Source organism: Leptonotus elevatus, chromosome 5 (genome assembly GCF_054856555.1).
Source record: "Leptonotus elevatus isolate MCC_2025b chromosome 5, RoL_Lele_1.0, whole genome shotgun sequence".
Lineage (NCBI taxonomy): Eukaryota > Metazoa > Chordata > Actinopteri > Syngnathiformes > Syngnathidae > Leptonotus > Leptonotus elevatus.
The window spans coordinates 21,522,548-21,537,554 of record NC_141243.1 but is presented as its reverse complement, the minus strand read 5'-3'; the positions used below and the strand labels follow the sequence as shown (position 1 = coordinate 21,537,554).

At 39.5% G+C, this 15,007-nt stretch overlaps 1 protein-coding gene across 5 annotated transcripts in view; it reads right to left on the bottom strand.

Moving 5' to 3' along the window:
- kat6a (K(lysine) acetyltransferase 6A) overlaps window positions 1-15,007 on the bottom strand; it is a 38,853-nt gene that overhangs the window by 7,272 nt on the left and 16,574 nt on the right. For 3 of the 5 annotated variants that reach the window (XM_086075809.1, XM_086075807.1, XM_086075808.1), the window contains 12 exons: window positions 14,833-14,941; window positions 12,994-13,109; window positions 9,513-9,593; window positions 9,148-9,269; window positions 8,348-8,664; window positions 6,491-6,603; window positions 5,645-5,760; window positions 5,250-5,391; window positions 4,243-4,404; window positions 3,767-3,860; window positions 2,860-3,091; window positions 49-238 (listed from right to left, as the gene is read on the bottom strand). In XM_086075809.1, the coding sequence (XP_085931935.1) occupies window positions 49-238; window positions 2,860-3,091; window positions 3,767-3,860; window positions 4,243-4,404; window positions 5,250-5,391; window positions 5,645-5,760; window positions 6,491-6,603; window positions 8,348-8,664; window positions 9,148-9,269; window positions 9,513-9,593; window positions 12,994-13,109; window positions 14,833-14,941 (1,794 nt within the window). Of the gene's footprint in view, window positions 1-48; window positions 239-2,859; window positions 3,092-3,766; window positions 3,861-4,242; window positions 4,405-5,249; window positions 5,392-5,644; window positions 5,761-6,490; window positions 6,604-8,347; window positions 8,665-9,147; window positions 9,270-9,408; window positions 9,594-12,993; window positions 13,110-14,832; window positions 14,942-15,007 lie in introns of those variants that run through there. The other 2 variants (XM_086075810.1, XM_086075811.1) reach the window with 2 other exon arrangements.

Below are 15,007 nucleotides of genomic sequence, written 5' to 3'. Positions count from 1 at the left end.
TCTAAGAATGCATGGCAATTGTGTGATAACCTGTTAAATGCTTCTTACCTCCTTGCGGTCATCTATCGTTGGTTCTTGATCGTCCTCTTCATCTTCATCAGCATCAGAAAGCACGGTATTAGTTACAATTACAGGAGTCCAGCGGAGACACTCTGGGTCAACCTCGAGCTGTCGTGGTCGGGTCTTGAGACGAGCCATATGGTTATCTATCAGCTTCTCTCGTCGCACCAGGACCATCCTGACAAGGCATACATCATTACAATCCTGCATTCATGTTCATTGTAAAGTAAATAAAGTAAATGACAGTCCAGCATAGGGGCGGAACGTTTTTTGAAAACTGTTCAAACCGATCGGTTCAATAGTTTCTATTCGGTCTGTCTGCATTCCGTTCGGTCCTTTTATGCATCACCCCCCCTCCGCCCCATAACCCATAACCCATTAGGGCGCCGTCCATGGTTACGGCGCTGCGTCATGGCATGTGTGTCATATCTTTCCAGCGATGCAGCAGCCAATCATATTACAGACAGGCGTTAGCGTCCTAAACCATCACTGCAGAGTCTTTATTAATCCAACACAAGAATTCTGGTACATAAAACGGACGTCGGCTGAGACATTTCTATGTTCATGACTGAGGTGTTTTGTTTCAAACGGGAGCTTGGTTTAACCCGAGGATATTCAATGCTAGCATAGCACGCAGCTAGCGTCGGATTGGGGTATCAAGGGTTGGGAGGCAAATGTTGATCAGATTGTAAATCCCCTCAAAATAAAGGTGGAAGTCTGCAATTAAAGCACATCTTGTCCCGTTTGATTTGAAATCCAGTGTGGTGGTGTTTAGAACGTGAATGGAGATGACTACGGTTGCGTACTTAGAGCATGAGCTGAGTTCATTCACACGTCATGTAGAGAGAGTAATAACACAAGAGATAATCATTACTCTATTCATATTAAAGATGAATTATGACATATTTGTGTTAAATAAGACTCATTTAATAATGTAATCTTATTATTATAATAGTATAATTGCAATTTGATCTGAGAGTTGTTTTCCAACCTGTGGAGCCAAGGAACTTATTTTGCATAAGAAAAACCCATCCATCCATCCATTTTCTTAACCGCTTGTCCTCAACAAGGGTCGCTGGAGCCTATCCCAGCTGGCTTCGGGCACACCCTGAACTGGTTGTCAGCCAATCGCAAGGCACACAGAGACAAACAACCATCCACACTCACAATCACATCTGTGGACAATTTGGAGTGTTCAATTAACCTGCCATGCATGTCTTTGGAATGTGGGAGGAAACCGGAGTACCCGGAGAAAACCCACGGACTCGATCTCAACATCCTGTGCACTGGGAGGCGGACGTGCTAACCAGTCAGCCACCGTGCCACCCTGATAAGAAAAACCTCACGGTAAAATCAGCAAACAAAAGGTTTGCATACTGAAATAATTATCTTAACTCAGTTTAGTCACAAATGTACTTAGTGTGAAATCTGGTCTTGTATAGTTGAACACAAAGCTGATATATTTGCAGGTAACCATAACCATGACTACCAACCTGTGTGTATCCGTCTGTTGCCATTCAAACAACAGACACACACATGTTGGTTTTACCTTTTGCCATCCAATTGAACAGTTATTTGTTATGCCTGCCACTATATGCCACTGGCATAAATAGAATCATAATTTAAATGATAATACAACAGTAATAATATTAAGTAACTGTGAATAATATACACTTTCACTTTTAACTCCAAGACATACCGTATTTTCACGACTATAAAGTCTTAAATTTTCTCAAAAATCGACGGTGCGCCTAATAGTGAGGTGTGCCTTGTGTGTTCGGCAAATGAACGCGGAGCTTGCTGTCATTCCGGGAGGCTGGCGAACACAGCTTTAGCAAGACTGGGAGACAGCACCGTGCAAGTTATGCCACAATTTGTCAATGGATCGTAAATGCTTAGGCGAACGCAAAAGCCGGCATAATTTCCGAGGACACGACAACAAGACTGACTGACAATGAGATGGAGCCCGACGTGTTTGATGGAGAAGTTGCCCTGTTGTTTTTTTTGGATACAGAAGATCATAAGGACTTTGAGGGATTTGAACATGTAAGCTGTGCTTAATAATGATTAAGTATGTACGAATTTGTGGATTAGGATTGATCAAAATCAACGTGAGTACATTGTTATATACTTCAAGTACAACTGAACTCACGGTTTACATTGTTACTTCAATAAAGTACAACCCAACTCAGTTTTGCTCCACTCGTTGCCTTTTTAAAAACATGCGCTAGCGTATGTTTTAGCATAATAGCATGCTACCATATGTTTTGAGCTAGCGTATGTTTAACCGTGCCTGCGTCCAATAGTGCGGATCACCTTATGTGTGTGTTAAATAAAGAAATAGCACCTGTAACTGTGACTGCGCCTTATAATGCGATGCACCTTTTAGTCATGAAAATACGGTAGCTGATTTTTCTAAAACTGCATACCTAACTGAGCCGAAAACTGTGGGCATAAAACTGAACCGTTCCACCCCTAGTCCAGTACTCCTCGACTCCGAAATCTTCCAATCTGATTTTTGTAGTAAGTACACACCCCTTTTTTCCCCTCGATATTTTTCTGAAATACTGGATTTCATTATTTCTGTAAAGTTGTAAATTGTATTGCGAGCACAGTAAAAACGTTTTTTTTTCATAGACGTCAGCTATTTTCTCTAATAATAATATGTAAACGTTTATTATATTTAACTTATTTTGGGTACAAGTAAGAAATTGAGACTGCCTCACATTTTGAAAAAGAGTATTGTGGGCTAATCTGATGGGGCTACAACATGCAGTGTGTCAGATTCAGTGCTCTAACCTGTCTCCTCGTTGCTCAAGCATGTTGAGGCTGTGCAGGGTTGTGGTGATATCCTGCGGGCAAATCCCGGTCAGTTTGCTGAGATGTCTTATTGTGATCTGCCGTTCACGGATCCTATGGAGGCACTCTAGGACCTCACTCCGCCAATAGGCCATGTAGGACAGCCGACCGAGGTCTGAGAGAGGCTTCTCTGGTGATCCAGGTTGGCCCTCACGTTTCGATAGCAAGTAGCCTGCAAGGAGGCAACACATGTCAAAATACATGGTGAATTAGAAGAAGGGAATTGCTTTCATAATTTTGACACAGTAGCTAGTAGGGATGTAATGATAATGGCAATATCGTGATATCCCGATATTAAAACTGCCACAATATCATCATCTTTATGTCACGATATTAAAAGCAGCAGCTCTGTTAAAAAAAGTCAGGTTGATTTCCATTTGTGCAGTTCTAGCTCCCTCTGGTGGCTATTAGTTTATTTAGTAGTTTATTTTTTGTGCAGTTTAATTTTCAGAAAGGATGTTTTGGCCCTTCTATGTTTAAAATCCATGCTAATGGTCAGATGAAGGGGAACGTATTGTGCTTCTGAACCGAGTCAATAAATGGAAGAACTCAATCTGTGCATGCATTAGCAAGTAAGCACCTCAATATTAAGTGTTATTAGAGGTTGTAGGTTGTTTATATGCATTGCTGTTATGTACAAAAGCACAATATTGTGGGGGGGTTTTTATGAGCTTTTTTGTTTCAACAGTATTGTGACTTTTTTTATTTAATTTTTTTATCGCCAAGCTCCCCACAATATCGTGATAATTATCTTATCGTGATGTTTGGATATCACATCCCTAGCAGCTAGTAGTTTCTCTGTTACAGTTGCTTGTGCTGTTTATGCGCAACAAAAAGGAATTATTACTGAAATCAATGAGAAAGCGTCCGTAGCCCTTTCGCTGGTACTGTGGAAGAATCATGATGCATGATACGTTGTACTTCTGTTGGCAGTGTTTCTCCTGTAAAGACACAGACATATTCCATCATGAGAGAATAATAATGGTTACTTCATGGTGCAAGCCTCAGTGCGGACAACTGGCTTTGATGTTAATGCGTAAACTCACTAAATGCTCTTTCGGCAGAGTACTGGCATTTAAATTGATGCAGCTGCTATGAACAACTCACTGGCAACCACATTTGCGCATGACGCACACATTTAAAAAAATATATAATTTTGTGAATTCCGAGTGTACACAGGTATCATTGGTATGCAAGATTTTCTACACACAGACATGGTAGTTGTAAAAACAAAGTGAATGTTGATAGTATTGTGGTGATGTGAAATTCAAGTTGTGTAAAATGTATGACAACAATGTAATAAAGTTGTAGTTATATTTTTACCTTAGAAAAGTAGCCGACCAGGTGGCAACCTTTGCTGTCATTCTGTGTGAGAACATAGAAAAGGAAGGGCTCCACATCATAGTAGAGGGTCTTGTGGTCTAGGAAAAGTTTGGCCAGCAGGCACAGATTCTGGCAGTAGATTGTGCTCACATTTCCATCGACCTTTCAAAAAGATTAATGAGAGAACAGATTTGAGTGCCACAAAATAGAAGATTTCCTCCTTGATGCCTGTTCACCCTAATGAACACTATTCTAGGAAAAAGTCCCACATTGTTTTGAGACAAATATAGAATAAGTCAAGGGAGGCGTTGCATTAGGAAATGACTCATAACTAAATGATATGACTCAGAGATTGTGCAATGCAAAGGGACGGGAAGAATGGCACACAACTGTCAGATCAGGGTGACATAGTAGTATTCTTCAGTGTGAATGAAACGAAAGCGAAGCCGTGGTGGATGTGGTTAGAAGCAGCATAACATAATATGCGAAAATAAAATACTCCCGGTAGGTGTATCAGTGAATTTACATACATAAACAGTACGTATCGTGCATGTATTAGTTGACAATTTACGAAATTCTAATACGCACATATTGTAAAAGAACATAGCATTGGTATTGTTTTATTAATCAATGTTACTAAAATGTAATTAAATGTACATTAATTAGAACATGGTGCCAAAATGAATTTTGATTTAATTACGTAACCATGAAAGTAGCCCTGACATTTTCTGTTGCATTAATGCATTTGTCTTGGTGCGAGTGATATAGCTGGGACGCTCTAAAGATTGATTAATCAGTCAAGAGTTAATTGCTGGTCATTTGGAATCGACTTGGGACTACAATTAATTACGTGAAGCAAGACTGGGAGGGAGAGAAGAGAAATAGAGAGACTTAATAGCAATGATAGTGACGTACCGCTCTATAGCAGTGCCATCCCTCATCATGCTGACTGTCCATTTATTATTACACTGCTATTATTCTGACTATCTTTCAGTGTTAGTGTGTACCTCAAACACAGAGACATCGTCTTTCCTGTAAATCTCATTAGCTGGAGGATGGAACCAGTTGCATTTCTTCATGTGCTGGTAGAGAATGCTACGGCTCTTCATGTAGCGCAAGCAGAATTCGCACAAGTACAGTTTGGGTAGTCTAAAAAAGAAAGGTAAGGCATAATAGATCAAAAAGGTCAATCTTTTTTTTTTTATCTAATAATATTTTACAAGTATCAGAAAAATGTAATCTTGCTGAAAAATAACAGTACAGCATTTAAAAAATTAATTGGCATAGCTCATGGGTAAAATGCGAGTAAAAGTAAATATTATGCAGTTCATGGTTCAATAGGTACTTGTGGTAACCAAACAAACATCAGGGCATCGCAAATACATTTGAATAATATGCACACCTGCTGTACTCCTGCGGGTAGGGAGAAGAGTACCACGTCTGGATGTCAAACTTTCCAAATTCAATGACTGATGGACATCGCATCTGAGGGTCTGGTGGACCTGTAACCCCGACTTTCTGTGGGGGGTGACCAAGGTGGAGCAAAGAAGTGAAGAAAAGGGGAAACGTTACATCCTTCACTGCAAGTAGTGTGAACACTATGCTGTGTATACACAAAATGCAAACATTAAACGGGAGCACTAACAAGCTGCCCAGCAACAAAAGTCATCCTTTGTTGATGCTGGACATGTCATCAAACCGCATTACACACTTGGCAATGCCAAGTTGTCAACACTACTCTAACTACTAGAAATATGTTTTCTTATTCTTTAGCTGATGATGATCCTTTCTTTTCTTCATCAGCTTTCCACAGCAAGGTTGTTATAGTTAACAAACACTCACAAAAATCAAAAAGTAAAATACTTTTTGTGTACAAGATATAATACAAAAGAAAATGCTTTTAAGAAAATGAAAACTAACTGAAACTACTACAACTCTTTCATTATTAAAACAAACAATAATTACCCGGTTGTTCTTTTCAAGTTAGACAGGATAGTTGAATAAATATTAAAGTTTGAAATCACTGAATAATAATGAAAGAATTCAGTATCAATCCAAATATTTTTTTCCATAATTCCCAAACTAACGCTTGATGACTCTCTTGATTACAGATGTTACTCCAGAAAGAATGTACTGTACATGAATATGTGCCTCTATTGAGGGTCTCATCATAAACTTTGTCTCGTCTCCCCTTTTCCCATCTCTGAGAATCATTCTGCATTTATATTGTGGCTCATCAATTACAAACCTGTAATGCAAGCTCCTGGATGTGTCTGAACAGCTCAATGTCTTTTTCTGTTAGATTTTCATGTCCAGGCAGTCTGTCGTCCTCATCGCGCCAGTCGCTGCCTTCTTGATTGTCTGAAGGTGGCAAAAATAAAGTATATAAACCACATGCAAAGTTAAAAACTATAGAGGAGACACACAAACAAGCCTTTGAGCTTCTTTAAGCCTTAAGAAAAAAATGTACAGTGGCACCTCGGAGTTTGAACGTCTCGGAACTCGTACAATTCGGACTTCAAACAAAACATCTGAGAAAAAATTCCTCTGAGTTTGTACTCATTTTCTGAGTTCGATCACCCAAGCAAAGCAAGCTAAGCCGAACATACCTTGAAAACGGGTAGCCGAGTGAAGCCGAGCAATGACGAGCAATGCCGAATGCTCACGTTGCGGTAGTTGAGACGATGCACTGCTCATTTTCAGTCAGATTATGAATACTCCCGGAGGTGCTCCATACTCGTGAGTACATTTTGATTTTGCACAACAATTTTCTTCGCCATGGGCCCAAAGAAAGACAATAGTGCCAGCGGTAGCAAAGAAAAACATACAGTGCTACAAACCACAGTGGAATTAGGAAGAAGGTTATTGTGCAGTTGTAACTATAGTGACTACTTCTGTAAATACTGGCACGAGGACGACCCCCCACCCAACAACCTGCCTGATGTTAAACAATGCAAGTAAACAAGGAGCGCTTAGTAGTCTTAACAATATGCCCAATGTAAAATACACAAACTCAGCATTGAACTAAAGCTAGCATTAACATAGCATTTATCATCCACTGATGCCATCACATCACAACTAGAAGGTAAGGTATTTTTATTGTTTAAATACTGTACTGTACTGTAAATGTAAAAAAAAAAAAAAAACATCAATAGAAATTAAAATATAAATTTTCTGTTTTTTGAGCAAGGGAAAGGATTAATTGCATTTATATTATTTCCTATGGGCAAAAATTTTCGGAGGTTGAACAATTTGGACTTTGAACACTTCGCAGGAACCAATTATGTTCAAACTCCGAGGTACCACTGTATTACGAAAGACATGGGAATGTTGTCGTTTCAGATTACTAGTCATGCCCTGTGTAAATTCCTATGTAGATTAGAAAATAAACTAAAATAACTATAAATAAGAATTGGATCGTGTACTTTGCGTGTTTTAATAAAATATATTAAACTCTAAGCTTTAAAATGAACAAAAAACTTTTCAAATGTAGCCTCCTTAAAATTAATACTGATTCATACTGTTGAGGTTTTTCATCATTTATGCTGACACAAAAACAGATGTGGCGCTCCCTAGACACAACCAGAGGTTAATGAAAATATGACTCGAGTCACCTCCAATTAATTGCACCGATTTATTTTACAAATGTAAGGAAGGGCGGCACTGGACGTATGGTTGCACGTCCGCCTTACAGTTCAGAGGTCCAGGGTTCGAGACCAGGCTCTGGTCTTTCTGTGTGGAGGTTGTCATTTTTATTTGGCACTTTTGTTAATTACAATTGAATCATAAATAGAGTTAGTTGTTTTTTTGCTTTATTTAGGATTTAAATTCTCAATTGCAGAGAGACTTTTCTTCCCTGCTTTGTGAGAAATTAACAAAAGGTCTTTAAAATTATCTGTCATTGGTTTAATACAAATTTTATGTATCAAATGGACTAGTGGTATTGCTTACTTGGTCAATCTAAAAAAAAAGTGGCATCAAAAATCCCTACTTATATACAGTAGCTCCCCACTGTAACTATAAATGCTCATAAAAAAAATAAAAAATCATTATAATAATAAAAAACAGCAGCCGACAATTCATGCGAACCAATCATTCAACATACCCCCCCTGTCATCTCCATCTCCCTTGCGACTGGCTTTCTTTCTGATGCGACACTGCTCCGAGTAGTCCACCACTTCCTGACGTGCCTTGCGACCCTCAGGCGACGGTGTGAAAAATTTTGTGAGTGCATCAATTAATCCCTTGGTCTTGTTGTTGAAGCGTAGGCTGCTTTGTGTCAGGTCGTCACCATCCCGCATCGAGAAAAGTAGTCGGTCATCACCAGGATAACCTTCGCAAGAGGAGCTGGATGAGGAATTAGCCGAGGACGAGCGCTTCCGCCGAGCACGGCCGCCCAGTTTCTTGAAGGGCCGCCCCGGCCTGGGGAGACATTGAAGAGTCTAGTTATTATTTATTGTAATGTGGTCATAAAATCCTGTCTGTGACGTTCCCTATCAATGTCTTTGTATTTTTTTTACAACAAACACGAGATATAGCCACGGGACTTCCGACTTTTACACATCAGCGCCGTTTCCGGTTGCCGTTTGCGACTTTTGGGCTGCATCCCAGTGCTTGCGCTTCCGCCCCTGTGCCCCTCGGTCGCGCGTTCCCGTCAACGGGTGTGAGTGTGTAGTGCGTCTGTCTCAGTTGTCCTAAGCATTTCAGAGAGCTGAGATGCTCGGCGGGAGCGCGGGGTTGGGGCGGGGGTGCGAGTGTTGGAACGCGGCCAGCAGTGGCCGGAAACGGCGCTGATGTGTGAAACCTGGAAGTCGGAAGTCCGTGGCATCTACCCCATTAAAAAGGGTATGACTTAAAAATGTTGCTATGCAGACATGGTTGCTCTTCAGAAAGAAATTTCCGTACCTGTTCCTGGGACGTCCAAGTGGTGCATTATAGCGCCGTTTGATTTGTGCTGCCTTTTCATGTAAAAGATTCTTTCCCTTTTTCCTTGGTTGGCAGATTTGACAAATCCACATGCCTGAGTCAAAAACAAGAAAAGAAAGCAGATATAGTTGACTTGTTTACACTTAGGATTGAGAAACTGAAAGAAGCAGAGGAACACATGAAACATTATTACTGTGTTCTAGATTTAATGTGTATGTAATCTAGAAATGCAAGTCTCACCTACTCTTTGAGGCAGATTAGATGAATGATTGACTTTATGGAGGCTGTAAAGATGCAATAAAGCCACAGGTACAAAGTTAAAGAGACAGTTCTGTTTATTTACCTTTTGGCATCCGCGTGAGTGGAGGATCACAGCACTCCATGTGGAAGCCCCGGTCACATGAATCACAAAATAACATATTGTCCTGCACACAGACACACAAACATGTATTAATGATTCATACTTTTTTATGATGCAGGGAGCAGAGCCTGGTTAAACCCACAACAGTAATAACTGTTTTTTATTTTCCAAATTGACAGCAACCTCAGCCAGTGATTTCTAACCATTGGAGATTAGTGTGCATACAATACTTTATTTACAACATAATCTATCTTTGTCTATCTATGCCAGCAAAGCAGAGTGGCAGGCAAAACAAATCATCTTCCAAGGTACAATTGTACACGTGTATCCACCTGTTGCATTTCATACGACAGATTAAAAACTCTGAAGTCAACTAAACAGGCCCAGATTTCACAGCCAAAAAGTCAATTTGCAAGTAAACTGATAGGAGATCATGATGATTTCAGTATTTAGCTATTTACAGTGGGAGGAAAAGGTATATAACAATTTGAAATTTTTTAAACTTCAAAATAAATTGGTCATAAAATGTGGTCTACAAGAACAAACAAGTGATCTTGAAGGGTCCAGATCACGATAAATCATCTTTATTACGCTTTTAGCCATATTAAAATGTTATTGCCTCACTAAAAACACCACCAAGGTGATGTTTTACTCCATTACCACATCTCTGCGCATTCCAGCGCATTCTTGCTCTCTAAGCACCAGTCCCTCCCAACCCAAGAAAACGACTGGGCGTGTGTGACATACATGAGTGAGGACCCATCCTCGTACCGCCACTGCAGACTAAACACACGCCCATTTTTTCCAAGAGCTTCGCCGCATGCCTTTGTTTACGCACCCATGCTCGCAGGATAGTGATAAGTTATCAGTCAACATTCCAACATTGCCACACAGGGAGATGTGAGGTTTTAGTGAACCAGGCATCTTACTTCCAGGTTAGAAAAGTAGCCACCAAAATAACTCATATTTCATAAGGAATTGCATCACCATTGTGCCAAAAGTAAAATCATAAAATATAATAAAATAATCATATACCTACCTATAGTTAACTGCGGAAGGCCTTAAAATAACATGATGTGAACAATTTCACGCCATGTATACACATAGCAGGGTTTTTTGCAAACGGGAGTGATTTTTCTGCGGCTTGCCCTGTCATCCACACGTCCGTGGGAATTTTTTTCATTATGAACGAAGGTTTAAAAAAACAACTCTGGCCAAAGTGAAGATTAGCATATTTCTCTGGCTCCGCGGTCACGTGTGTCTGTTAGTAAACTTAGTTTTACGTCGTCCTCTACGCACGTCACTCTCACTCACATACCTCACATACCTAAGTTTTTTAAAAAGAAGGGGGGAAAAAAGGCGGCGTGGATTCGCTTCCCCACCGGGGAGACCATGTTTGTATATGTGTGTGGTGAGTGAGTGGGGGCGGGGGAGAAGTAAAGCTTTTTAAGATTTTTTATTTATTCTTTGTTTTCCTCTATGCTCCATTTATGATGTACTCATTGACTGTTTACAAGTATTTTTTTTTTTATCAATAATTTTAAAAAAAGTCATGTGCCCTGACAGCACTGATCCGCATATATACAGATCAGCGGATGACAGTCCGTGCTTGTGTGACGTATGGTGAAGTGACGTCAAGAGATGAGCAGTATTTGGCTAACTACTGCCGCCTAGAGGCTTGGCATGCATCTCATTGTAGGCCCAATTTGTGGAAGGCGTACTCTGGATAGGATTTGGGGAATTGTTGCCACCTTAAGGTCTGGAATTGTTATAAACGTACTTAAAAATGCATTAATGCGGTTAGCTGATGTTTTCTTTGCTACAAACGTGGTGGTATGGACACTATTTTTTTCTACACCCAGAGGAGGGAAATATCCGTTTTTATAAATACCCTGCTACGTGTGTACATGGCCTCAGTTAATACCACACAAACAGTTGTGTTTTCATATTTTTATAGAATATACCATGTAAACATTCACAAGACGGCAAGGAAAAATTAAGTGAACCCTTGGACTTAAAAACTGGTTGACCCTCCTTTGGCAGCAATAACTCAGCCAAATGTTACTTGTAGTTGCAGAATATCGTAAAATCTCATGAATACGATTTTTTTCCCATATAAAACGATTAACAATCGTCTCATGATCGTGCCGTGGTCGCTTTTATTTTGAAGTTGTTCTTGGCAGCGTGGCGTGACCGCTGACTTGACTCGTTGCTTGATTCACTCTGGTTGTGGTGTCTTGCAAACTTTCGCCAACGATGTCAATGTCAACAACACAACATCGTCCAGAAATCAAGTTTGATCGATAATTAAAGGTGCGTTGTGGAGTTTAAAATGTTAATGTCAAAGATTTGCACCCAGATGAGTACAAAGAGCCCTGACTTTTTAACTAAGACCGCACCTATCAACTTGTATCTTCCCTTCAGTGTGGAGTGTTCGGGGTAAACACTCCGCAATTTCTTGTAGGTGGGGAGGGATGGAATGGTGGAAAGTGACGTCATGTTCAGCACCACGTACATATAGTGTTGTATTAGCTTGTGTACGACACAATTGGGATAGGAACTGAAAAAAACATGTACTGCACGCCTACAATGCATGAGCTTGACAGAAAGCTTTTGCGCTTTTTTCCCTTCCATATGCTTTTTAAAGACAGCAACAGCTTCCAATTGTAAAGGAGGGTTCACTTAATTTTTCTTCCGTATCCTGTAAATGTCTACATCTGTGTTCACCAATTCTGGTCCTTGAGGTCAGGAGTCATACAGGTTTTAGATATTTCTACCTACTAACAGATCAGGATTGTTATCAGGTAGGCTGATGAGCTGATTATATGAACAGGTGTGCAAGTGGGCGGAAACATCTAAAACCTTCAAGACTCCGGACCTCGAGGAACGGAATTGGTAAATCCTGGTCTACATGTCATTTATAAATAAGAAAAATGTAAAAATACACAATTGTTGGTGTGGTGTAAATGAATGCAGACTGTTTAATCTTGTGATTCAGATGACGATCTGACCACATTTTAAGACAAATTATGCAGAAAATAAAAATTTAGGAAATTCCAAACAGTTCCCATACTTGTGCATCCCACTGTAAGCCTTTTGTTACATTGGCAGTGGAAACAGTAATAAACCTGCAACTCTGGTTCATTATATAATTGCACTGGACATTTTGATTTAACAAATGAGTTTCCGTTCGTTCGTTCATTAAAATCGTTCCTTTTCTTCTTGAAATATTGTGCAAGTGATAAAAAAAAAAACTTGAACATAATAACCGCTTGGTTGTGTCTTTTGAATTACAGTGAGATCTCACTTCATACATCTGAATACCAATGAAGGAGGACAAAAATAGCACAATCTCACAACTACAGCTACAGTATTTCTACCATCATCTCGATGTGGCTCTTAAGAACAAAGCCTTTACTGGCACTGTTCATCTGCCACTTTGCCATATTTGCTCATCCACTCACCGCATTCTTTCCTTGATCCTGACAGCTGCTGCAGGTTTTGCATTCGATGCACTGCCACCACAGTGCCTTGACTCTCACCGTGAGCTCTGGGGAGAATTTGAGACAGGACGGGTGGCCTGCAGAGAGGTAGAAGCGCAAGCACAAACACATACATCATTGTCTTATGGCTGCTGACTGACATTGGTGACCCACTTAAATCATTATAGAAGGAGCAAGGGAAAATCATTTGGAATTGAAACATTCTTCAATTGCTCACTAAATCCAACTTGCTCGTACGGCGTTCAAACAACTGACAGGGTGTCAGAGATTCGCTTTGGTTTTGCTTGATGAGCAGCCAGTGAGAAACCTGCTGCAGATTAAGCGGGGGCACTATCTCTCTACGTTAACTTAACAGAATATTGTTTAGCAGCAATAGTCACAGATTGATGACACATTGGTTACACCGTGGAGGAAGTGGAAGTGTTAGCTGTCGATACTCGTCTCCACTTTGAGCCAGGGGTTTCAAACTTCCGGCCTGGGGGACATTTGCAGGATGATATTTTGCTTCCCCATACTTGACATCAAAGCTAATTTTTTAATGAATAAGAAATCATTATACACATTATATTGTTCACTATTATTACCATATCTGACCTGTTGTGTGGAAATCTGGGGAAACGCATATAAAACAAATACCAATCCTGTTTTCAAATTGCAAAAAAGAGCCATAGGAATTATTCATCGATCAAAATATACAGAACTCATTCTCTATTTATTAAATCAAATACAATGACATTTTACGACTAAATTGAGTTTAAAATAGCACAAATAAAGTACACAACAATCTACTCTGCCACAATACTCAGAAGCTGTTTAAAATTAGACAGTCCTTATAACATAAGGGGTACAAGTGTCTACAAAAAATGAAAACAAGAACAAATATTAAGCAAAGATGTGTTTCTGTAAAAGGTGATAATTTGTGGAATTATTTTGGAAATGACCTGAAAATATGTCAGTCACTTGCTGAATTTAAACATTTGTTTAAAAGCAAAGCAAAAAAAAAATAAAAATAACTTAAATCAGACATGAGCTGTTAAAATTGTTATATGATGTTATTTCTTGGGATGTATCGGTATGAGTGTAATGAAAATTGTAAATGTGAGTATGAGGATATGATTCATAAATGTATTATGGTATATGCCTATGAATTTAAAATATGTTGCTGGCAAATGTGCGCATGTTTAAGTGCACTTGTATGTATGACTAGGTTTATACATTTTTCTTTTGTTGAAATACATTAACCTAGATATTGTATGAACATAAAACGAAAGGTTAGGAATAAATACGTTTTTAACTTCCTCCTACCCCTTTTGAACATTTAAACTCTTTTCTTTTTTCTATTCTTGTTTTCCTTTTTTACTTCAACCTATATTTTATACTTGTAATGTGTTTTGTGTTTTCTTCATTTTTACATGTTCAATAAAACCAAACCAAAAAACATTTAAAAAATCCGACCCCCACCTTTATACCATGTCGTTGCCCTGGGAATTTTGTTTTAGTTGTTGTTTTTCAATTACTTATGGGCTACCATAGCTTAGCTCATGACAATTTTTGGCGAAATATAATTCTGAAGTGATACTAAAGGGATGGAAAAAATATCCTGTCACCCAGACCCAGTCAAGTCTTATTCAAAACCTGCGGTTTTCACCCAGGGGTGTGCATGCTTTTGGTGCCAGAGGTTTAGGTATTTATAGTTGTATTTTTTATTTATTTTGAGAGAACAATAAATTGACACAGTTATATAGGCTGTACGATGACTACCGGTACTCAAAGTTTTTTTTTTCCCCGACAGACACTCACCGCTATTGCCACAGTCTGCACAGGAGATGAGCTCCTCAGGCTTCTTATCGCGATTCTGCTCCTTGGTCCCCAAACAGAAGCTGCAGATGGGGATGGGCTCTGCCACCGGCTAGAGGGAAAGATGGAGAAAGACCGCATGTTAAGGTTACAGGGTCAATATACAGGTGCTCTTGCG